Source organism: Palaemon carinicauda, chromosome 22 (assembly GCF_036898095.1).
Source record: "Palaemon carinicauda isolate YSFRI2023 chromosome 22, ASM3689809v2, whole genome shotgun sequence".
NCBI classification, from domain to species: Eukaryota; Metazoa; Arthropoda; class Malacostraca; order Decapoda; family Palaemonidae; genus Palaemon; species Palaemon carinicauda.
In genome coordinates this window covers 29,990,282-30,017,872 of record NC_090746.1, presented here as the reverse complement: position 1 = coordinate 30,017,872, position 27,591 = coordinate 29,990,282, and the positions used below count along the sequence as shown (strand labels likewise).

Genomic DNA, 27,591 nt, shown 5'->3' with positions numbered 1-27,591 from the left:
ATTAAAGTTTTCCTAAGCTTATTAAAAGAAAATTTCGAATTAAGAATATCGCACGAATTCTTGACATGACAAAATCGTCCTCATATTAAGATACTACATGTATCGGTAGGCTGAATATTTTAAAAAGGTCTTGTACACAAATAGCTGGGCATTATTGGTAAATTCCGCTTTACTATTGTCTTATTATCATTATTTTCCAATTTGGCTTCATTAACCTCCGGCTTATAGTAACAATCATTGTTTAATATACGTAAGTCGTAAATATTTAATACAACGACTTTTAAGCTTTCTTTTTTATTTGTTTTTCGCTATTCTAACTTCAAAAGATAAGTAGCCTACTATCATAACTAATGACTTAACATCGCTATCCCTGTTTAAAAGCAGGGTTTCTTTATAAGAATATATTTAACTTTATGATGAAATAGAATTCCTAATGGAAAAATACAAGTGAAATAATTACAATGGTGATGAAAACCTCGATAAACAGAAGAAAAAATACGAGACTAATGTTTACGGAACTAGTCTTGCACATAGTATTGCTAAAGCAGCATTAAATTGACTCGGAGCATTATTGCTAAAATGTTTCTTTTTTTATTGCCTAAAACATTCACATATTTATAGTCCGTATAAAATTCTGCAAGCTACTCACTTCGATCAAGTACTTCCTGAATTTTCAATAATCAAACGTTTAGCGCCTTTTGTGTGTGTGTATATATATATATATATATATATATATATATATATATATATATATATATATATATATATATATATATATATTATAGGTGTGTGTGTTATTTCCTTAAATATGATAGGTAAACCCGTAATGTTAAACGGATCGAGAATACAAGATATAGTGTTTTGATCTAAATTCTTTTTACGAATCTAAACTTAACGCAAAGCCAGGCTCATTGATATCCCCTTCTCTAAATCTTGTTTCCTTACCGACAGCTCATCTCCTTTCCCTTCACATGTCCAAACCATCTTTGTAACCTTAAGTCATTTTTTTCTGCCTCTGGTTGCAACACCTCTCATCCACTTCCTCGTTCGCAGTATGGTCTTCCCACTGTACCAAAGTCAATGATCTCGGCATTTCGTAGTCACACCTCACTGCCTCTTCCATTTTCTTTGAATGGGCCCCTGTCCCCGCCGAGTTCAGAAGCCGAGGCCTAACAGCAACATATGATTTTTTTTGCTGTTTTCCACGATACCCCTATTTACAAGAAGCCAGCCAGTCTTTCCCTTCAAAGTTCAAGAATAAAAGAGTTGAATAAATAGAGCAGCACAATAACGAAATTTGTATTTTCTTTCAAAATTCTAATCGTGAAGATAAGAAAAGATACAGGAAACTTAAAAAAGTATTGCCTTAAAATAGTTGATGCCAAAATAGCTTAAGAGAAACTATACCCAAAGGGGGTCTCTCTCTCTCTCTCTATATATATATATATATATATATATATATATATATATATATATATATATATATATATATATATATTGACTGCTGGTTAAATTTCAAGTTCAATGAGTCATCCTCAATTTCTTATATCATTATCCATCTTGATGAAGAAGAGCGATCTTTCGCTTAAAAAGGGTAACATTCATAACAATTAAATAATTTGCAAGCCTAAAAAACTAGAGGAAGAGCCATAAAGAAAATCGCCAAGAATGACGCATGTCCTTTCAAGATTATACATAATTGCAATACTTGAACGACACGTGACGTCACATCCTATTTAACGTCTTGACTTGCGTCTAAAGTTTGCTATTTTAGAAGAAAGCAGCGGTGTGACGCAGTTCTCATCCAATCGCATTTAAGCACTTGACCATTCAGCACATTCCGATTTAACTCGTGGGCACAGTAACTTGTTTGACATCACCAAAAAGAGGATATCCAATTCCGGTTGGGTGGAAATTTTCTTGTAAAGAAGTACAAACGTTTGCTTCCTAAATTCTTGAAAACTAATGCCATATGGATTTTTTCCCAACAAATTTTTCATGACCTGAGTCCTAACATTAAAAGGCAAATTCATCTCATGTGAATGCGTCCTTAGAGTCCGCGTTTACACGACGTAAATTAGTTGGTTCAAATTAGCCGTATTGTGAGATTCACTGTTTTGTTCAAATGTCAGCTGTAGTTCTCTTTTCAGTCATTTTGCAAAACGTACTGAAAGGGCTATAGGATGAATGTTTCTTTGACAAAATATAACAACCAGGGCAAATGAGAAACGTTTCGTTTATCTTAACGTTTCCTATTGCCTTAATCAGTAAGCTTTATTTTCTTTATTTCACGTGCAAACAGCTGATGCATTGTTTATTTCATTAAAGTCAAATTCCAAAATACTCCAGCAAAATGAAATATATTAACTTCAATACACTTAATTTGTATGCAAACTTTTTGAGATGGTTGACAGCAATTTTTCTATTTGTGTATGGTCAAAAAAGATGATCAAAACTAAAATGATAACGGAAACTCAAGTTCTATAACCGAAGCTTATGAGCATCTTCAATTTCAACTTTTAATAACAATGCCTTGATCTATACAGCAGACAAACGTTCTTGATATTTTAAGGAGTTTAAGCAAGCAGGAATCATCAATACAGTCCCAAAGCCGAAAATATAAACCCAAAAAGTTCTAGATGACGGAAACGACAAAAGAAAAATATAGCATCAACAATAAGTAAATAAAGAAGCCACGTAACGAACGTACTATCTTTTTCTCCAAGATATCCGGAAAGTCATGTTGACGAACTACAGATGCCATGTCAATTGAAACTTCATAAAAATTTTTGACTACGTGACATATGGACTCCTAAGGTACATCAATCGGAAGTGGGCTTGTTAGGAAAGGAACTGACCTTCCACGTCAGAGGACTGAGCAAGTGTCATCAAGTAGCGGATGTGTTACTGTAACAGCTGATTAAAGGATGTCATACTTATCTCTCAGGAAGAAGCTCCGCCTGCGAAGTCCACATCCGGAGGGGATAGACGACATAAAAAACGACGTAGGTACAACAAATGTCTCCCCAACTACTGGGAACGAAGGGGTACTGTGACGTCACTTTAAAATGGGCTTGGTTCGTTGTTATAAAGTTAAAAGCTCATGCTGACGACCCCTATGAGTTATGATCTGCTAAGAAGTCTAGTGACTAAAAATATAGTAGGTCTGATAATTCATAGTCAGAAACGTAGTAAACGCATCTTATACAATACCCGTAGGGTATACTAAAATATACATAAGCATACTATTTTCATGTTTATTTTATTTAGGAGAGAGAGAGAGAGAGAGAGAGAGAGAGAGAGAGAGAGAGAGAGAGAGAGAGAGAGAGAGAGAGAGAGAGAGAGAGGTCACTGGGTTCCAAACCATTTATTAGGGTGTAGCCTTACGGTACGTTGCTGTTACTAAGAGGGTTCAGAAAAATATTGTCACACCGTTCTAGTCTCTCCACTCACAGGTGGAAATAAAGAGACAGAATAGTAAAGGTTCATACAATAACCTATTTATTTCTATACATATAATTTGAAAATTCTTAAAAAAAATTTGTTAAAATTTACCCTTGCTAACTTGAAGAGATTATTCTCAGATTTTACATTTTTCGGTACAATATACTGTATGTAAATACATACATACATACATACATATATATATATATATATATATATATATATATATATATATATATATATATATATATATGCGCAAACACACACGAATACGTTTCCTATACTAATAGAAAATATAGCAAATGAGATCAAGAATAGTAAAAGAAGTCTCACTCTTAGTTACTTAGCCAGACGGTATGAATATTGTTTTTGATTACAAGAATTAAAAAATCCCAGGAAAAAGAAGCGAAAACGAGTAAATGAATGTCACGATATTCTTATTTTGTAAACCATTAATGCCAGCATCAGTTGGCTTTTTCCACATCAGCATTTGTTGTACGTCAATTGTAAGCGTGATTTGTTTGCTAATACTGTTCATTATGTCCTGTTTTTATGAAGGAAAAAAAAACTTAGTCAGATAAAAAAAAAAACAATATCCGCGTTTGCGTAAGCTATAACACGAAAATGAAAATGCTATTTCACAATTTGAAAACGGCGCGATGATGATGATGATGATGATGATGTGTGTGTGTGTGTGTGTGTGTGTGTGTGTGTGTGTGTGTGCTCGAGAGAGAGAGAGAGAGAGAGAGAGAGAGAGAGAGAGAGAGAGAGAGAGAGAGAGAGAGAGATTCCTATGTAGGGTACTGTATATCCGTAAAGAACCGAGGGCTGAAGTTTGTCGACTAATGATGCAGATGTGTGAAGATGATGAGAAAAAGATGACCTTATTTTGACTCTTTAGAAGAGCACTGGTGTATTCAGTTTAATTTTCCAAGTAGATTAAAAATACACTAAACTAACAAAGAGAAGTCAACAAACGTAGAGAATCCGTTTGTGGCTTCCCCAGGTGTCTCTATTCCCGGGTAAACACATTACGAAGAAACCTGTTCCGCTGGAGTTTCGGGAGAGAACGAACTAGTTTAATTGAGCATTAAAGATTGAAATTTTGTCTTCATAATGTTTTTTTTTATTCAAAAGTCAGGAGGATCGGCATTTATCGATTAAATGCCTAATTATAACGTAGTTTAACGGAAGACTATCTTCAAAGGTACCGATAGATTCGAACTATAATAATATTAAAAAAGATTGATGGAATCAGAGCCAATAGAGATGTGGCACTGATCGGAGTGATGAACATTCATCCGCTCACTAAAAAACACACAACACCCCATACTTGCACACACACATGGTGTGTATATATATATATATATATATATATATATATATATATATATATATATATATATATATACACACACGTCACTGATTTCACATGATGTATTTACACTTTCAAATATCATGTCCAAATTATTAATTAATATCGAAATAGCTTTAATATGGAAGTAACTTACACTTGAAGAATATCTGCCATGACCCAGGTTTGAACCGTTGCATTTCTGTTTGATATATAGTTGATGCACCAAAATCGACTGTCTGCCAGGTATATAATACAATGCAAAAGCACAATGACAGCTAATAGAATGTGCATGAAGTTCCAGTTACCAGGAATCGAGCACTAACCACTCATGCTTTTCAAGATAATGTTGAAACCACTAATTTACTAAGATACACTCACACACACACACACACCTTGTAACAAAATACGTGAAATAAAAAAGTTAATTCTTAAAAATAACGTAAATTTACATACACTGACTTGAATGAAACATACATCGAAATGAATGACGAAAGTCTTATGCAATCTACATACAATTACTTAAACCTACAAGAGAGGAGCTCACCTCACGAGCTGGTTACACACTTCTTAAATACACAAATAAAATATTTACTCTACACTAGACCAGGTTCGTAATAATATATATACGTGTACATATATATATATATATATATATATATATATATATATATATATATATATATATATATATATATATGTGTGTGTGTTTGTGTGTGTGTGTGTGTGTTTGTGTATGTTTGTGCCTGTGTTCGTATTTATTATATACCCTTCTATTGAATCTCATTACTGTGTTGATTACCATGAAATGATATTTTGTTTAGAGAATAAAAGTGAAATTCATACAGGATTTATCTTTTCAAAAATGTCGTACTATAGTTAATCCCACTCAAATAAAAATACTAAAAGTAAACAATAGAGGAAACAGTACAAACAAAACCATCTGCTCTACTAACCCAGTTTCGTAAACGTGCATAAGACTCACATGCAGACATCCACGATAAATCAATATTCATATACACGAACGCAGGATGCAGTCCGGACGCCTGTCCTACAATTCCTTGCACGTTTGATATGAAGTAAACAACAAACAATGTTCCGTTTCAAATCTGACGTTTGATGAACTCTTTCAAAGACATTCTCAAAACTGATAGGCACGTGGTTGCAAATGAATAACTATATAATGCAAATTTGAATTTACTTTTTGGTTAATTGAACATTTCTACTTCAGCCGATTGAAATCAAATATTTTAAATGAGATTTTGGGGATTCCAGTATTAAGGGATATCTTTGTAAAATACCACAAAAAAAAACCTAGAGCCATTAATATTTCACACAACATCGATAGCAAAGAAACTAAGGAAAAAATGTGATCCTCATCGTCGATGATATTCGGGCACGCTATTCTATCTCATTTCTCTTCCTCATTTCTATAGTTTATATCGGGTATGTTTATTTTAATATTACTGTTCTTAAAATATTTCTTTGTATTCTTGTTTACTTCCCTCACTGGGCTATTTTCCCTGTTGGAGCCCCTGGGCTTATATCATTCTGCTTTTCCAACTAGGGTTGTAGCTTAGCTGTCGATAATGATAATAGTAGTCCACACATTTCGCCGAGAGACTTTTAATTGACCTAATCCAAGATAATGATTAATCATTCCTAATCCAATATATCTATGAATTTCTTGTAAAGAATTAACGCGAGATCATCTTGGTTAAAACCCTATAGAAGATCATATGATCAAGATGTGTGGACATCCAAGAACAATGAAAAACTTCTGCGCTCGATAATTTCTGTTACCTAGAAACGACTTATCGTTGCCCACATTTTTCTTGTCACTAACGACAAAAACGTCCCCGTTCTGTGTATTTTTAACATAGGCGAGGAATGAAAGACTAGTTATGAGTTTCACAAGAAAGATACTCGCAAAGATTAATACCATAATAACTTATAAAAACAAAATTTATGATCAAAAGTATTAACACATCTTTCTTACATTCACTTTTCCAATGCGAGATATGTTACTTATTATTGCATTACATTTTTCAATGAAACATGAGTTATTTAACTATTTAAAGAAAAAAAAGTTCAAATTGATTTGATCGTTCGTGTTCAAACTTAATATAGAGCTGAATTTTCGTGCGAGATCTTAAATGCCCACCATTATCCAGGAACAAATTCCATTCATTGATGGGAGTCATCTTCCAGGAATGCTTATGTATTCTTTCCTCCTCTCTCTCTCTTGCCGGGTCTACCAGGATGGTTACGGACCTGTGCAGGAAAGTCTTCTACCATGACGTAACAGTCCTCTTCCGGCCAGACTGAGGGCTTCGAACATTTTGAATTGAAATTATTCATTGCTATATATTTGTTACTTTATGTGGCTCATTTTAATACAAACCTGTCTCTCTCTCTCTCTCTCTCTCTCTCTCTCTCTCTCTCTCTCTCTCTCTCTCTCTCTCTCTTTTCAGGCAGAAGTTATCTATTTCTTTAAGTGGCTTTTTCAGGATAACAGCCTCTCTCTCTCTCTCTCTCTCTCTCTCTCTCTCTCTCTCTCTCTCTCTCTCTCTCTCTCTCTCGATGACAAAACATATGAACTTGAGCGGCTAATGAAAGGAACAACTTCCGTTGTTTTACCTAAGTTAAGTGCGAAGTAACCATCTTTCTTTACGAACGTCACATCATATGCATGTATCACAGAATCTTGTAATGCTTAAAATATACACAACAATTGTTGTGTACGCAATATCCTGGCAATCCAAGGTTCTTATCGTATTTCCCCTAACTAGTCTGAATTTCCGGCCGTTCGAAAGGATGCTGGTGTATTTTTACATCCTCGAACAGCGGTGACCCCGGCCAACGTAGCAACTGGTTCTGTAAGGGGAGGACCCAGAATATTTTTGCCGGCAAACGTAAGGCAACCAACTTCCCTGTACTTCAACCCCGTCATTCCCCACTCTGCCTACCTTAGCTACGGAGATAATTTTCAGCGAATGAAGCGACTCCTATGGACACAATTTAATCTTAATTTGCATTATAAGAAAGCTAAACTACAAGTGACATTGTTCCTTTCTAATGTTCAGCTTGTAAACAGATGCATCGCAAGCACTTCAAGATGCATTGTCAGTGAGTACGGTGTACAATGAGAGCTTGACAGCATTACGCAATTCTAAGTCATATGACGTCATACCGACGTCACGGAGTAGCTCCGCCTCGCGCATGGCATTGGCCAAAAAACGTGATCGCGGGGCGGGGATTTGTAGGCGATATAGTGTATGAACCACAGAACCTGAAGTTCAGTTCTCTACCAGTGAACACTCAGTTCGTATTCGCTATTGGCGTTGTGTAGACTTCGTCTCAGTATTGTACACTAAAAACAAAGTTGTATTTTTTGGAAGCAACATCTGCATCATTCTACATCAAGCCTAGGAAGGCTTCAGCATCTTATACTTTGCTTATTAGTTGGTAAGTTTAGAGGCATTGAAGTTTATTATGTGCAGTGCACTATTGCTACGGAAGGTTGAGAAGTTTATTATGTTTTTACTGGATTCGTTAGTGTAGTGAAACTCGTAATAAAAAAAAGTGGCTTATAAGTGATTCTCATGTGTACGCAAATAATTTTCAGAGGAATTCCAGTATGCATGTTGGTTGGTCAGCGATTATTCGAAACCTAACGTTGTCATGCAGATTTCAAGAACGATTGACACTCGTGCTATTGTTGACTGTCTCGAGAAACAGAAACCGAAGAGAAAGCGGGAGACGACGGACGGAAGTGACACTTGCAACACTGCGGATGAACTTGAATTTTATAGAGTGCCACTTGCTGTCATCTTCGGGGCCAACGTTTGAATCGACTAGGGATCGAAAACAGCCGATCATGAAGTCGGACCTATCTCCTTGGAAAAATGTTTCCTATCATTGAGAAGCAACGAGGCTGATCGGAGCGTGACAAACCCGATTGAAGCAGCTACACGATCGTGTTTTAAAGTAGGTCAGTGACAGCTAAACGAGGTGGAAGAGTAGAGCAGCAGGAATAGCAACAACGAAAACAGGAGGATGCAGTCGGTAGTAGCAGATCGGCAGTGATTTAGAGTTGGTCAGGATTGGCTGAAGCATCGCCATGGCACTGCCTTGATCTCACTAATGATGATGATGATGATGGATCTTTTACCTGTCTTCGAAAGCAGCGGAAGCCTTCAGTTTCTCCTGAGCTGTCGTGGTATTAAGTCGTCGTTGTATGTGCTCTTGCTATGAACATATACAACTTGGGAGAAATCATAGGTGACCCGACAAGTTCCGTTAAGACAGTTATAGAACTTCTGAGTGCCTGCAGTGACTTTTAAGTGGACTTACTTGTATGTGTACTGAACTCTGTTGAATTTCATCGTGGATACACTCAAGAAGAAGGCCAAACTTCTACTTCAAGAAAGTCAACAATACACGTGCTGTGATAGTTATACTGCCATCCCATGGCACGAATTAACTTATGCCTTATTGTGATCAAAAGGGACTTTGTTCTACAACATGAAGCAAGCATAACCCTCTGATGTGATTGACTCTTGACCAAGCCTTTAATACAAAACATCGAATATAAACATTAATTCGTGCATTACAGCTGATCGCTGACAGCCAACATGACTGCTATAATTCATAGAAGTAGTAAGTGTCAACATAACATAGGTTTTTGTCAACCTTCCGTAGCTCAGTGGATTATAATTATATGCCATTAACAATTTCGGATAACATTTAAAGAAAGCTTATCTTCTTCAATGGATTTACATATAGCATAGTACAGTATATATGGTGGTACTGTAGCACACGGTGGTTTTGTTCTCTACAATGCGTACTTGTACTTCATAAATTTTTTTTAAACCAGTGTAAACTATTTTATTTTTTTTTACAACTCTTTTAGACCTGTATTTGTCATGATATGCATCACATTCTATTACCTGAACTATTTAACATTTACATTACAATTTAAAATGACCAATTTCAACAGAATGTTCTGACATAACTACAGATTTTCAAAATTCTGCGGAATTGACTCGCCAGTCTAATATACCGCACATCATATGGCAATATACTGTACTTAGCAAACAGTAGAGTGATTTTATACGATCTATATAGATATATATACGCATGTTATGAAATGGAAACATAAAAACAATGGGCGAGACATATATTGTTTAGAATGAAGAGGGGTCACACAGTACTTTTATTGTTAGGATAAAGTATTATCATTCAACATTTTATCAGCGAGTTATTGCTTGCCTTATCAGAATGGTAACTAATAATGATAAATGATATTATTAATGATATTTATATGTAAAGTTATAGTTTTATATTCGTATGAACAAACGAGCGAATTTGCAACTTTGTTTTTATGCTCCATACGCGTCCGAACACTTTAGATGAATATGATGAAAACGGGGGAAAAGTTCTCTATGTTGGCATCATTTGAGAGCTGCGAGAATTTTGTTACGTCACCCACCCCATTGCCCTTAACTGCCTCCTCCCAATGCCAAATAACATCGTTCACTGGACGTGAACGAAAACAAGCAAATTCTTTCGCTCAGACTTGGATGAAAGAGCGCTTTGGTAATACTATCAGGATGTCTGGGGGGGGGGGGTTTCAATAATATATTTATCTACATTAGGCACCAATTAATGGTATGATGCTAAGACTGAAAAGATTCCAACTCCTCTCTCTTGGTTCAAAGTTGATCCATTTTTACTCTAATTCCTGGGATACACGTGAGGCGATATGCACGTGTCTCCTATCGACCAATTTTCTCGGGAGAAAAGATCCCCTCCCCCTTCTCACTCCTACCCTCCTTCCTGTGCTTCCCCCTGCGAGTTGTCTGGGATACCGAAAGATGTTTTTATTTATTTTCTCATGTTAAAGCAAAAGTATAAATTGCTGTATTTGGAGTTTGTGTTAATAGAATCGTAAGAAACTTTTTATTCCAATTTTTTTCCTTGAAGGAAAATATGATTTTATGCCGAGAAACCGTTGGTGTATTAGGATTAGAGGGGGATTACTTTTGAATCTATGTGTAAGTTGATGCGTAAATCGAATATTTACAGTATTGTATAATATAATTGGTTTATATAACTATCCTCTGTAGTAGCTATTACGAACCTTTTTTTCCCTCCGTATAACAATACAAAAGAAAAAGTCACCAAGCAAAAAGTCTACCTCAAGCAGATTGTGCAACACAGTTCTACTTGCCAAGGTTATTAGGCTAACATTTAAAATATTAGGTTTAAGCTTTTTAGTTATTAAATCAAGACTTTTCAACATATTGTATCATCTCGCCTTTCCTGTTTCTTAAATAATAGCGAAGATTATGAACATAATAAATGTAATATATTTCCAAGAGCAGACACGTGTTTCCGTTTAGATTCTTATGTGCGTGCTTGTGTGTGCTTGAAACGTCAGCGGTCGCGACGTCCTTGGACGCACTATTATAGTTAACGACGAAACTGCCGACGGCCTTCAATAAAAATCCAACTATAAACAGAATTGGGAATCTGAAACCCTCGGTTTACTTGAGGTTATTATTCCTGGCAAAGAAATGCTAAGTTCACAATAAAATCTAGTTAAGTGGACTGGGAGGTTGATTGCGGGGTATGACAGGTATTTATGCAACGGTTTGGGGGGGGGGGGAAGGGTTTACTTGAGGTTATGTCATAACGTTTCTCTGGAGAGCAAGAGAAGAGAAGCCGAGGCCGAGACTTGCGCACTCCCTCGAACCAGGTCTGTTGCGTCATACCTCTAACGATTTTATCCTAACCGTTCGGAATGATTCAGATTGTTTCGTTCACCTATCCTTTCTTTGGTGTTAAATAGAATTAAAAGTATTGCATTTGTAGAATTTAATTTTTGCAATATTGTTCTAACGATTAACATGAAATTTCTTGCAAAAATTTCATTAAAAAGAGACATATCTGGTTGGCACCTTTGCTGAAAAGTAGTGAATAGCGCTGTACAAAATCAGCAGCTGATAGCGTTCTCGACGACAGCGTTCGTGATGGTGGTAGTGAGAGCGAGTGCATCGAGTAGCATCAGGCAAACAGCTCCACACTCTCACAGCACCAGCAGACGGATAGTCGGGCCAGGAACGGATAAGAAGAGCCGCTCTTTTAGCTTTGTGAGGTGTTACTCTGAAATACTTTAATACAAATTTGTCATCGTTAGCAAGCATAATTCAAAGTAAGGGTGCGAGGTATTTTATGTCTTGAAGAAATCAAAATGTGTTACATTATTGTGGAATTATGTAACGGTATTACATAATGTGATTGTGAAGGTTTCCTGTATCAAAATAAGCTAGAATTGTGAAATATTTACTATTAGCAAATGCCGCACAATCGCATGCCGCTTCACGAAGTCCTTCCTGTGATAATACTTGAGTGACATTTATTAAATCATTTAGACTTCCACCGGCTGCTACCTTTTCCTCCTAAAACCTTTGTGCTGCTTATTTACAAGGAATAATGCAATATTGTTTACTGAATCAAACGTTCAAAGTGAATAGATCGATTGTACGCCACAACTACTAAGGTTATGCATGAATGAGCTGTGAGAACTAAATTCGTACCCAGTTCACGTAAATCACTTAACTCGAAGGCAAAAGAAGCGATGCGCTCAGCCTTCCGAACACATTCGTACCCAAGCGGTGTGTGTGCGTGCGTGTGTGGCAGTGCATCTATGTATATTCTTACGTCACACACTCACTAGAATGCTTGTTGAGATAGTGCAGTGGGCTTAAATATAGCTCATACCTGAAAAATCTATCGTATATGTTTTAAGTAAGCATCGTTATTGCGTTGAACTAGATCCCTTGATGTAAAACAGGCTCCCCGCCAGAACAGCATTACTCCCCACATAACAAAAGAGCAAACGCTTGTCACATCACTTCATAACCTCTCCTTCCCCCACCTTCGTCTCCTGGCGCTCCATCTTCCCCGCTTTTCTGCCTATTTACCCTAGCAACAGAGGTTCTCCACTCCTGCCCACCCTCCCCCTTCCTAAAATGTGTATTGGTGTAATGAGCAAGACGAAGATATGTTTAACAACCCTGCAAGTGTGCAGTATTACTTAATGCAATTGCATTATCAATGCATGTGCGCCATTATCTATTATGATGTAACAGTTATTAGTCTTGGATTAAGAATGAAGGGTGGACAACTTGACTTTTTTTGGTAAGAGAAAGAGAAATCAATAGATTAGGGTACACGCGCTGGCAACGATGCAAGGTAGAGGAAGAGAAGGAAGGATTTTTGCACGGCAAAATTCGCCAATGCAGGCGCTCATTGCAGTTCAGAGATGTGCAACTTCATCTTGCTCATATATTGTACTGTATCGCCATACTTATAAAAGAAAAAATAATATAAAACTTTGATAAATAAATATATATATAAATATATATATTTATTTATATGTGTGTGTATATATATAGATGTATATATTACTGCATTGGAGTCAGGTTGCTGTTATACGCAACAATGCAGTACACCCCCATTGGGCCTCTGGGGTCGGCGTCCGAAATTCCCGGTGCAGCCTAATGTTCCTTGTGTACCGGAAGCCCAGAACGATCTCTCTCTCTCTCTCTCTCTCTCTCTCTCTCTCTCTCTCTCTCTCTCTCTCTCTCTCTCTCTCTCTCTCTCTCCGAATCACCATTACGCTGAACTTCTAAAGCAAATTTTGTATACATTTTGAGAACAAAGACCTCTATTGTGTGTGTATATAATACATGCATGAAATTTCCATTAGTAATAATGCCTACAATTAATATTTTTAGCGTTATCATTATTGGTCAGTAGTTGTAATTTAGGTATTTATATTTCTAATTATAATTATAATTATGCCTAATTTTAAATATATCTGAAAATGTGTGATACTTGTCAAAACGTTACTAATGTCATCTTTTCTTCTTCCACAGATGTTCTCCAACGTCAAATTATGGTTGCCGAGACAGTGAAGTACCCGGTGAATTACCCGGCTCTTATTCCTCTTTCCCCGTCAGTAGCGGGATTGGGAGGATACTCGTGTTCATCGTCTATGCTTCACCCCAATTTTTCTCCAGCACACATTATGGAACAGAAGCCTCAGCAGCAGCAGCTTTCCCCACAGGGCCCACCAATGGACAGCCCTCACCACAATGGGCAAGACAACACACCCGTAGGATTGGGTGCCCCAGGTCTTCACCTGCCCTCTTCCTTAGACCTAGCATCACACATTCGCAAGAAGGATATTTTCACCCAAAGAAAGCAGCGGGAGTTTATTCCAGACAGCAAGAAGGATGAGTCCTACTGGGACAGAAGGCGAAGGAACAATGAAGCTGCCAAGAGGTCCAGGGAAAAGAGGAGGTTCAATGACATGATTCTCGAACAGCGCGTGATTGAACTGTCCAAAGAGAACCACATTATGAAGGCCCAGTTAAATGCTATTAAAGAAAAGTATGGCATTATGGGCGAGAATCTCATTAACGTTGATCAGGTCATTGCTAATATGCCCCAGACTGATCAGATCATAGCTCTCAACAAGAGGACCAAATTCAATTCAAATATCATGAACGTAGGATCAAGTTCACCATTGGCTCTCTTAAGTCCAGATGGTAGTATGACCTCACCTACACCCACCCCAACCTTCCACAACAACGACAACCCAGAATCCCCACAAGATTATTCCCACTATGGTAATACACATGATGACCATGACAGTCATTTTGACAATACAGAACAGTACCCTCCATCCTCCTCAAGCGATCTTTACTACAGATCATCAGCAATCAACCTTTCCACCCATACATCCAACTCGCATTCACCTCTGTCACCTGCTACCTCACAAATGGAATATTCTCCAGCGAGTGATCCCGAAATATGCCGTCGCTCCCCAGTCGGTGAAGCTGGTTCCTCCCTCCCTCATAAACTTAGACATAAGAGTCACCTAGGTGACAAAGATGCCGCCCAGTCTCTCCTGGCTCTGCAGGGTATTAAGGCAGAACCCCATGACCCTCACCAAGAAGCGGCTGAAGATTCCGTGGGATCTTCTGATGAGAGAGATTCCGGCATCAGTTACTCCTCCTCCTCCTCGTGCTCAGACGGATACCCAAGATCCTCTGACACCAGCTCATCTTCACCCACAAACTGCTTAATGGGTGACTCCCCCAGCATTAGCAGAAACCAACAATCTCTTCACATGCAGCATTACCAACATCAGCAAGAACAGCACCAAAAACAGGACTCAGATGACGTTGCTGAGTATGAGAACACCCAGCTTCGATCAGAGCTAGAAAGGTTAGCCTCTGAGGTCGCTACACTCAAGTACATGCTTGTGCGAAGACCAAGATCAGAGGGAGATTCCGATGGATCCCGCTGAAAAGAATAAGGAAGAATTCAACAATCTCTTCTCGGTGTAGGTTCACTCCTTCATCGTCTGTCCGTGTGTGCGTGCGTGTGTGAAACATGAGCATGGCTGTGACAAGGGCGCAGCGAAAAGTGACAAATACGCCCAATTGCCCCCGTGCGAGTGTTTAGGGGGTGGTGTACATAAGTGTGATATTCATATTTTGGTATACGAACTATTACCCCAGTCCTGTGCACTCTCATTACAATATTTCTATTTTATTCTGACTAATTTTAATTATTGTACACAATTAAGAAGATTATACCTATGTACATACTTTTGTGCCATTAGAAAAATATATGTTTTGTGAACTTAGGTTGAGTATTCTTATTATCACTTATTTTGGTTAGTATTTTGAACAATGATGTATAGGAATTAAACAATAAAAAATAAGGAATTAAAATGTTTGCGGGTGCACTACAATGAACTGTACAAAATGTACAAGTAGTCCTCCAAACACAAGAAGGAAAATAAGCCTTAATGAAAAAGTATTAGATGAAAAATAAAATGAAAACTTAGATATCTTGAATTGTCTTGGTATAAAGTAAAATCAAATTACTTTCATAACTTCAATTGTTTGAAAAAAAAATTAAAATTACTTGCATATCTGAAATAGTTTGAAAAAATTAATTACCTAGCAACGTCTAATATCCATAAAAACAAATCTTTACGCTGCAGAATTATGGTAAAACTGAATGAAATCACTACGTAGTGTTCACCAGGGAACATGTTATGTAAAAAAGTCCATAGCTTTTGCAATAAATAATACCTGTACAAGGACCAACTGCATAAATATAAATACATTAAAAAATGAGTATGGTCGAAATAAGTACATTAAATGCTACAAAGTAGCACACGTTCAGAGTGAACTTAAGTCATTTCCTTGACCTCGTCTGAAATTCCAAGTAATCCCATTCAATCCGTGAGGTTCTTCTTGTAATAATCAGGAATGCAATTCTATTTGAAGTAATATTGGTCCTCAAAAAAAGAAAAAAAAATAATCAAGAATAAAGGTGGTCTAAAGTAGACAAGCACAGACTATAATAAAAAGGGTAAAAAAATTTGCTTTCTCTGCAAATAACATCAACCCCACAAGCGGTTGATAAGTTACAGTATAACAAAAGACATAAATAAATAAGATAAAGATTGTGAATCCATGTAAATTTAAAGGATAACTATATATTAAGAAAAATTATACAACTAAAACAGACATTAGAAAAATACATATTTTGCAAAGATCACTCGGGCAGTGATCTGCGTTCCCATGGGCCTCAATAAAGTTGAAGAAGGTTTAAATGTTTGATGAAATAATCCACATATGATACTTGAATGTGACAGAGGAGAACCTGTAAACTAATTACACTTAAGTAAAAAAAAATCTATTCAAAGGACAAGCCATACTTCCCACTTAAAGGGTAAATACTGTATACATAATTGTTTGTTTGCATAATTAATATTGAGAATTCCAAGATCTTAACAAACGCTATATATAAAGCGACCCAAATTTGTCAAATATAGAAAATGTTGAACTGTCTTTGGTAGTTGCTATAACATACCGGGAAGTACATCAATATCCGGTAAATTTAGTCGACCTTGCAACAATGTATCCCTGATATTAGCTAACAATATTATCGGATAACTCTTCTTCAGTCTTATCTACAACGGACTTTGGCAGAAAAAAATGAGTCACGATGTCCAAGATGATAAATAAATAATCTTTTCTTTGCTCTCTAATTGAAGTGGGAAATGCGCTTCCGTTTTCTCTGCAAAAACTTTCGCATGGATAACGAAGTGAAATTACAAAATGTTAATAACATGGAGGCAAGAATGCAGTCACAGAAATATTCAGCCATGTTCGTCCTCTTATGAGCAACCTAACAAAACCTTATAAAAATTTAATAACATTACCTTATTTTCAAATAAAACAAAATCATATGGAATATACACAAGAAAGAAGATTAACAAAATAATTTGAAACGCCTATAATAAACATAATTTTTCATGGCATGTCCAAAACATCAATCCGATTTCTCTATAGATAAGTCGCACGTAGTGACTTTTAAGATATTTTCTCATTAGAAGCATAACATAAAACGACAAGAAATATAACTTTGAGAAAACGGAAATTTAAAAAAAAAATAATCATGCGTTACGGGACCTATTCTGTTTATGAAATAGGAGTAAACATCTCAAGTTTAAGCCGTGAATAATAAACAAATCATTTATTCTTGATATACATTCACACTTTTACATGCCTCCATACGACCCATACTGAAATCCCAACCTTGCAACAATCAAAGAAGTGTGTCTCTAGAATTTGCAATGCATTTTTCATTGTCACAGTATACCTAGGCTTCTATATACAACACAAATTGAATTTTTATGTTATTTTACTTTAACATCCTCTATATCTGTCATTATCAGATCTTATGTCACCAAGCCCCTGTTCAGAAATATAATTGGGTACGCATAATCTATTTGAGGGTACAATAGGTACACATATTTGTTTTGTTTCTAGTGCTTTAAATTATGATTTGGCAAAAAAAGAATCTCCAAAAAAAAATACGAGGTAAAAAGCTTAGTTGTTTAGCAAAATGAAATTTCGGAACCAAAGTGAGTAACTACATTATAATTATCTGATTTGAAGACCTCAGCCTCTTTCATCTCTCACGAGAGGATAAGTATACTCTCTAAAAATTTCATTCTTATTAAAAAGGGAGGAAATCAACCAGCCCAATGAGTAAAGCTCGACTCTTTCAAAGCTGGCCCGATTAAATTCAATGAGGAAAATTTCAAAGATAACTTACCTGCAATATAACTTACAACTTCGTACCTTGATTACAACGCCATACTTTCTTTGTTACCGAAAGACCTAAAGGAAAAAGATGAGGAAATACGGACGAATCAAAGGAGACAGCGAGTTTAAAGACGTGGCCAGAGTGGTTACTCTCGGGTTGTACGCTGATGTGAACTGTTAATAAAGTTGAAATGCTATGCTTATGCAAATGGTCATTCGCATCTTCAGCAAACTTAAACTTGAAATAAACTGACGAATTCTTGAAGTTCATTTGTACCTGAAGACTCATGGTAAATAAAGACAGTTCTGTTGTCATTAAAAATAAATGTCAAAATTCATTGACATTGACCATTAATCATCTGGAAAAAAATACTAAACAATATGCAATCTCCAACAATCACACAAACTGAACCATTTTGGTATCGTAAGCTAGAACTACTACCAACTTGGTTACCCGTGATGAAAAAGAAACATCTAATGTGTTATTTTAGTTACCACCCATAAACGTCAAATGCAAATACATTTGTAGAACTGGCAATGGTCACAACCGCATTTGGATACATTGGGTAAAGATTCACCCTTATATATTTCACATTAGATAAATTTTATTCTCTATTCGAAGGAACTAATCATTAATTAATGTTTGATTTAATTTAAGGATTTTGAGCCATATACACTAGCGATGGGCTAAGGAAGGCCATTCAGCACGAGGTGAAACAAGGGAAGACACCACAATTGAACTATGGAGTGAAAGTTGAAAGGTTGGGTTGCAGGATGGAAAAAGTGGAAACGGAGGTACAGTAGTAGACTAAGAAGTGTGTACAGCTAAGGGCCGAAGGGACTCCAAAGACACTTGCGTAACGCCTACAGTATACCGCGCGAGGAGCACTGTATTATTACGTCCACACCACCCCACAACAAGGAACTACTGGCTTGCTCTATTTTCAAAGTTTACCACATTTCAATGCATTCATTCGCATTCTCATGCAGTGTCAAAACTCTTAAAATAAAATAAAATCATTTCCACGAAAGAAGTAAACAGATTTTGGTCAATTATTATCGATTATGACTTATAACTATTTTCTTCTGTCATTTCTCACTTATTCTTACCTGAATGAATCCTATTCTATTTATTTTTACGTTTCTTGCTTATTCTCCTTTTAATCGGTCCAATTATCTATAAAACCTAGATAATTTCTGGTTTATTCTTATGTGAATAATTTGTCACATTCTTCTCAGAGTGAATCCAATATATTTTTTTTCTTTTTTCCATTTATCGATTAAGCTTCTTAATGAAACTAATAACTTTTCTCCTTTTTCATGTCTCCCATGTTAATTTAGAGTGAATTCAGTTGTCTGTCGTATATCGATTTTTACTTATTTCTATGTTAGTGAATCCAACAGCCTCTTCTGTTTATCTTTTCTCACTTACTCTTTTCTTAATTGAATGATCCCCTTTTCTATTTTTTTTCATGTCTATTTTTAACACGAGTGCATCCAGTCCGTTTTTTACTTATTTTTTTTCCTTTTTGATAAATCCAGTATTCTTTTAGTTTTTTTTTTTTCATTTCTCTACTAACTAATCATTCACTGAGTGAATCTATTTCTATCTGGCTGTTTGTTCTGGGACCCTTTCTTTATTAGTAGTAGCAGTCCTGAGCTATTCTCAATATTGTCTGTTCACAAGAACTATCGAGTTCTTGCCTCTTTGACGACCAGCATCACATCCTATGCGATTCATTCAAGAATGTGTAGGGAGTCTGACTTATCCATAAGGAACAATACCACACGGTATTCTAGAATCCAGCTGTGACCAGATTGTGGAATTATCCTCCTAATTTGGCGGTGGAATCGGTGGAACTTCAGAAGTTCAAACTTTTTGTAAATTCCTTTCTGTTGAACAGGTTAACGTAAGACTCGTTCTTTAGTTTATATATCCCTGATCTATTCTAACGTTATTACTGATCTTGAAATATTTAATAGTTTTTATTTATTACTTATATATAAATTAATTTATTTGCTACTTCCTTTCCTCACTGGCTGCTTTCCCATTTGGAGACCTTGGGTTCATAGCTTTCAGCTTTTCCAACCAGAGCTATAGATTGGCTAGTAATAATAATGATGATGATGATGATGACGATAATCATCATCATCTCCTCCCACGACTATTGATGTAAAGAGCCTCGGTTAAGTTTCACTTGTCGTCTATATCTTGAGCTTTTGAATCAATACTTCTCCTTTCATCATCTACAACTTCACGATTCATAGTCCTCAGTCATATAGACATGGGTCTTCCAACTCTTTTAGTGCCTTGAGGAGCCCAATTGAAAGTTTGGTGAGTGCGAAGAGCATGCCCAAACCATCTCCATCTACCCCTCACCATGATCTCATCCCCATATGGCACTCGAGTAATCTCTCTTATTGTTTCATTTCTAATCCTGTCCTGCCATTCAACTCCCAATATTGTTCTGAGGGCTTTGTTCTCAAGTCTATAAAATCTGCTGGACAATTTGTCATTGTTATACCACGACTCATGTCCATATAGTAATAGTAATAATAATAATAATAATAATAATAATAATAATAATAATTACTGTTTGTAAATCAAGTCTGAGAAAGGGAGCATATCTAAAACTGTAATACATAACCTGGCAACTTAAACTTTCCCAAGATAGCTACATATTTCTATCCCATTAATTCCTTGTATGGTTTCTAATGAAAATTCAATTCCAGCTCTTACGGCTTTTAGCATTTGGTATTTTATTTTTCAGATTATCACAAACTTGTCTTTCACAGATCTGACCATTTAAAAAGTTAAAATTGCCTAGAAAGAGTAGTTCTTACCTTCAATTCATATCTTATAGCTACACTCTTTACACAATGTTTCCAGTCTTAGAGATATATAATTAAAAGCAATTCTTCTGGCTGAGGACCAAATTCTTACCTCTTCTAGATTGTACTTCTTCGCAATGCAAAGTGAACATACTCTGTTCTCATTGAAAAATACTTTTGAAAGTACTATTTAGGCAAATAAGAGAGAGAGAGAGAGAGAGAGAGAGAGAGAGAGAGAGAGTCCAGCCTCCTATCACGTATTCCTGTAAATTATGTCATGTCACAAATACCCCATTTTACTTATGGAAATCAGTGACAAAGATTGCATGGTTCATGAACGGTAAATTCCCCCCGGCTAGCAAGATATTTCCTTTATTAATAATATCATTATTGCTACTATAAAGCGCGCTGCAATCATAATATGAAAGGCAAAATACTAAGAGACCTAGGAAAAGCAGCCGTGTACGAAAAATAACTCTTACAATCTTGGACAATGTATAGCTGCCCTTGGGGCTAACAAACTATTCTCTTTCATCTTCTGTTTTATAAATAAAACAATGAAAGTCATTCAACAGATGTAGTTGCAAAAAGCCACAAAACCTAAGGTGTCTCAAAGGGCAAAATTTACTATTATATTCCAAATATTGGTAATGGTGTTTTATGCATACTGAATTATATTCACCAATATGACCAAGTTCTTGACAGCTGCTAGTGAGGGAGAAAATGCTAAGGCCGTAGGCATTTTTGATTGGATTTATGAATTTGGAATATTTAGCCCGACGTTGGGCCTGTGAGGCCATTCAGCGCCCAAGTGCATCCGAGGAAATACCCAGCATAGGCCTTTTGATAGTACCACAATAAAAAAAAAAAAAAAAAAAAAAAAAAAAAAAAAAAAAAAAACATCACCGTGCTATTTACATCTATGTAACATTGTTTCCAACCTACTTTTCTTGAAATGTACCAATATTAGTAAAGGCAGGCTTCTTCTTTTTTGTGACTTTACAAATCAATGTCATCACGAAGTGACTGAAGATGACTTATTCTTCTATGTTATCCGTCTTTTTTTCCTGTGCCACACATGTTTGCAAGCACCACTTTCTACAAGTAACTTGGCCCTGACTATTACTAATAGCAGCTATTTTCCCCCATCTTCATGATCCAATAAAACCCCAAACAGAGCCATAACTAAAGTTTTCAAATATACTCTAATACACTATGAGTATCAGAATATGACAAAACCTCCCATGTCTTACAACTTACTCATTTCTAGAATTTTGCAGGAAGGGAAAATTTAATTAAAGTTAACAATTACTAAATGCATTTTCTGTCAAAACGCTACCAATCGGAATCCCAAAGGGGACAATATACATTTTCATTAATCTGTACTACGTCATTCGAAAATTCGTTTCTAGGGCAGTTGAATTAAATATACTAAATTCTGTCATTGACGGTTAAAAGTAGTACAGTATTTAAAAGTCATAACTACCAATACATATAGTGATACCCTATGCGTGAACTAGCGACATTTCAAAATGAAATTCCAAAGGACATTGACTTGTCTCCATTAACATATCCTCAATACCAGGTAACCTAAAGACTCTCATGGTGATTAGTATGCCGGCTGAACAGACGACTCCAACATCCTAGTCCATAGTGATTGGATGACGCAATAATGTCAAGAAACAGAAGACAGCCTTGGTAAAATTAATACCTTATTTCCTTAAAATTTGCTTGGGCACGATGTGTATATATATATATATATATATATATATATATATATATATATATATATATATATATATATATATATATATATGATAATGTGGAACGATGCAGACCCTCAAAACATACGAAAAAAAAGGTAATATTTACGGTGAATAGTATGTAAACGGAAATCTCCGATCAAGGTACCATGAAATGACAAATTGAATAGCCATCAGAATAGATAAACTTTCGTCTATATCCAAAAATAACCAAACAATGCGTATCAGTCCAATTTAGTAAACTATTAGATCACCAATTTTGCGTAGAGGCCTCCGTGCTACTACAAAAGAAAACATCGAAAGTTTTCAACAAAGTATAACATATATTTTCAATTACTATCTCTATCATACCATTGAATGCAACTCTTAAAACTATCCAGAAACGGCGTCACGTAAATACAGTGATGTACTGGTAATTTCCATTTGTTAGAATTTCCAGTTGAACAGAAGAATGATGCATTATCTAAAAGTAACTTACGTCTTTCAAATCCGATCAGACAATGCTTAAAATCACATATACAAAAATGAGTGTTGAGAGTTCACTAAAGCTCATTTAAATTCGAGAAGGCCAGTTTTCTTTCTTTTCCACGATACTATATGATGCTTTTATAAGAAATGGGCAATAGAGCATTTTATGTACCTTAGATTATCGTATGTCGTACATACTCTTCTTCAATTAAAATGTTTACAATTCTGAAAAGCGTTTTTTTTTTTTTTTCATGAAGATATACCTTAACTAAATACATTATAAAGTTTACTGAGGATTTCACAGGTTAATGACGCTATAATTTACAATTATTGCCATATTGCCATAAAAATGCTGATAATCACAATGAATTATTCAGCCTTCAAAATTACGCAAGAATGTACACGAAAATCTTACATGAAGGATTCCTGACTACTGACATAATATCAGAAACTTCAGGAAACATCTACATCGTGTAATTACTTTTACTAGTGACTGTAGGTCAGTATCTCGCGGAGAGGTCAAGGCTTCCAAGGCCACTAACCTCTCCAAGTAAGTAAGTGTTTATTGCAAGGGCACGTACTTCTTTGATAGAGCACACCAAATCTACTGGGATAAAAGACACATTTTTATGGAGTATCCTGTATAAACCTTTACAATAAATATCCCTTACAAAGGATTCGATGTTCTATTCTGCCCTTAAAGGAAACGTCCTCTGTAACACCACTATTTATTTGATAAATAAAGCACCAACATACTTTACCATTATATGCACGTTCTGTCAGCGCACTACAGTGAAACACATGGTTCTTCTTTTTCTGAGTAAGGTATGTCACATTTCTCTTGCGAGAAGCAACAACAGGTTCTTTCAATCATGGAGGTAATGGAAACGATCGTCATATAGTAACGAAATCTAAAGAATACAGGTGTCTAAGAAAGACAACCCAGAGCTCCAGGTCAGTTATTCAGGGAGCTCTCTTCAATTTTCAATATAAGCTTTAACATAGACATGGACACAAATTCTCTCTCTCTCTCTCTCTCTCTCTCTCTCTCTCTCTCTCACAGACACACATACACACATTATATATGTACATATATACATATATATACATATATATACATATATATATATATATATGTATATATATATATATATATATATATATATATATATATATATATATATATATATATATATATATATTCCATCTTACTTCTCTTCCTCTAGTTTTGTTAAATTTTTATAGTTTATAGAGGAAATATTTATTTTAATGTTACTGTTTCCTCACTGGGCTATTTTCCCTGTTGGGGCCCCTGGGCTTTTAACATCCTGCTTTACCAACTAGGGTTGTAGCTTAGCAAGTAGTAGTAATAATAATACACACACATACATATATATATATATATATATATATATATATATATATATATATATATATATATATATATAATATATATCTCCTACGCCTACTGACGCAAAGGGCCTCGGTTAGATTTCATCAGTCGTCTGCATCTTGAGCTTTTAAATCAATACTTCTCCATTCATCATCTCCTACTTCAGGCTTAGTTGTCCTCAGCTATGTAGGCCTGGGTCTTCCAACTCTTCTAGTGCCTTCTGGAGAACAGTAGTACCTCTGTGACCCTAGCAATTAGATCGAAGTTTGGTACTTTGTCTCTTTGGATGCTATCCTGTACCCTGTCTGCAACTCACTGCAGTCTACCAACTACCAAATACATAATTTCTATGGTCAATCATAGGCAATAATAAATTATCAGGAAACCAGCCTAAATCGTTTCCTACCCTGTTGGGATCGATCCGAGGATAAAGCTAGTAATGCAGTGTAGTAACAAAGCTTAATATAATCATCATCGCCCATATTGAATATAATCATTTGAAATATTTCCCAGAACGTTCTCAGAGATATCATCAAATATTCTCTCATATTCAATATAGAAAATGGATTAAATTAAAAAATCAAAAGCACAAAAAGGTACATATGAGCATAAATAAAAGTGGTTATCAGCAACAAATACAGAAAGCTATAAGAGCAATATCACAAACTTAAAAAAAAAAAAAAAAAACGTTAAAACTTTATCTATCAGCAGGAAAACCGCCAGTCAAAAACAGATCAACAATCAAAACCGCTCGAGAGACGATAAGATATAACTATTACGTTACAGAGAAAGGATTTCAAAGGGTCTCACGCGAGGACGACACGTGAGATTTGATAACCGAGTGGCAGCGGGAAGGCCAGTTTTCGGGGGCCTTGGCAACGCCACACCCTCCTTCCGCCTCCTTTTTTTTAATCTCTTCTTTCAGGACAACTTGAATGTGTCAGATACGTGATGAACACTATAACTTAAGGGTATTATTTAAAACCAAAGAAAATTAATAAAAGGTTCCTTATCTCGAACATATAACGAAAACCGTCAACAACTTATAGGCGTTGAAAGAAACATAACCAATGAATCTGTAAATTTATTTTTGCTTGATAAAAAAATGCGGTTATGTACTCCATCAAAGTCAAGTTTACTAAAGTGCAAATAGAGCATTCACGATGCCCAAGTAATTAGTTCCACGTGACCCCACTACTGGAGATATCCCAAGGACAATTCACGTGCAATACCCTTGGTCAGTGACCTGAATTATCTTAACAATACCTCTTTCTCTAGCGCTATATCTTTATACTACATTGGTACTGATGCACTTAGGAATTAATACAATGCACCTTTGTTTAAATGTTTATAAATATCCGCGTTAGTGTTCAGCAATGACTTTTTTTTTCTTTTAACTAAGTCTGTAACCGAAAGTGCTTAAAAGAAATGTGTGTGAGAGAGAGAGAGAGAGAGAGAGAGAGAGAGAGAGAGAGAGAGAGAGAGAGAGAGAGAGAGAGAGAGAGAGAGAGTGGTGGAAAAATTAGCCTCGTGACTTTGCAGTTCTGAGAGCTAAAATAAGGTGCACATACAGTAGTCAAGACCACGGCTCATATACAATGTACATGCCTCAGACGTAACCGTCGCAAGAATGCTATACTAAGGACTCATGCTGTGCAATCGCAAGTTTCTTTAGTTACCTCGGCGACGGGGAGATAAACTGCATCAACTTGAACGTTAAGTTTTTCTCTCTCTTACGATCGCCAAAAGATGTTTAAATTGGATGACGTTTCACCAAGATAAATAAAGGATCAAAGTACCGTCTTCATGGGAAATGAGCCGCTGTATCCAGTATCAATAACGATGAAGAAAATGAAGCGAAAAAAAATCTACTTATGACAATGTCAATATTATTAGGTAATTAATCATATAGACGCCACACGGGGTTATTTTCACTTTTCAATTTGATACGTAAAGTTCATGGCAGGCCAACTATCACTAAATATGTACCAATGTCTCTTTTTATTTAGAGTTGTAGGATAATTTAAAAATTAATGCCACTCAACAAATCTGAAGTTCATCAGAATACAAGCAAGAATTTACTTTGATATGAGCTACTTCAAACGAATGAGTACAATTGTTAAAGGCAATACCTGTTCTTAATTATTACAAGCATTTTAAAATGCAACCCATTAAACCTATGAATTATTGTATGAAAATATATAAACAGCCAAAAGCAACTGTAGCCCACTGGGAAAAGGACAATATTAAAATAATTTTTCACTGGCATATTACTGATAAAATACTGTATTTTGCCGTTTAAGACATTATAATGGCCAAACATGAAATTTATTACCCGTTGACCGCATGTGTTATAAACAGCATGAAATGAAATATGAGAATAACTATTGCCATTCCTTTAGCAAGTCTTGTTTTTGTGTCTTATTAAAACCAAGCATCTCTGAGCTTCGATCAAAAGTTAAAAAGAGACCTAGCAACATCCACAAGATCTCGGAATTTACATCCAGATTAGTATTTGGAATTTTGACAGGCATGGCAGCTCCATAATAAAAAAAAATGTTAGGGCTACTAATAAATTTGAATAAAAGGCACTTTTGTGGGAATGCAAAATAAACTAAATAATTATAAAAAACGATCTATCTTTCCTTAACCCAAATTAACTCAATGCTTCTTAAATATATCCAAAAGTTGTGTCCCCCTTTTTATAAGACAAGGTTTTAGTACTCTTTAACATTGTGTGAAGTTTATATCTTGGCCTGATTGTGAATTTCCTATTTTAATGGTAATGCCATTTGTAATGTTAACTGCTTCAATAACATTTTTTTTTCCAATAAAAAACAAAAGATAAATCCATTACGGTATTGCTTATATCAAGGAACATTCGAAACCAACCTATCAGGAAATCATGTACGGTGTAACACAACGAAGTCCTGTTCTGAATAAATGGGTGACGAATGAAACTATATGAATAAACTTTCCTAACACAAATGAACTAGTTGGCGCAAACATTAACAATACACCTCACAAAATAACTGAGAGCTCTGACTAAAAGGAAGTTCTACGTAGTAAAAAAAAAAAAAAAAAAAAAAAAAAAAATTGTTTGAAGCAGCACCTAAACAAGAAGAG

The 27,591-nt window shown here is 35.7% G+C and overlaps 2 protein-coding genes across 10 annotated transcripts in view; one reads left to right on the top strand and one right to left on the bottom strand.

The window, feature by feature from the left end:
* LOC137616391 (nuclear factor interleukin-3-regulated protein-like) overlaps window positions 1–15,528 on the top strand; it is a 177,042-nt gene extending 161,514 nt beyond the window's left edge. Inside the window, exon 2 of the mRNA XM_068346093.1 lies at window positions 13,747–15,528. Coding sequence (XP_068202194.1) covers window positions 13,747–15,185 — 1,439 coding nt within the window. The 3' untranslated portion in view covers window positions 15,186–15,528. The remainder of the gene's footprint in view (window positions 1–13,746) is intronic.
* The window catches only part of LOC137616392 (defense protein l(2)34Fc-like), a 1,552,671-nt gene that overhangs the window by 932,926 nt on the left and 592,154 nt on the right, over window positions 1–27,591 (bottom strand). The window lies entirely within an intron of this gene.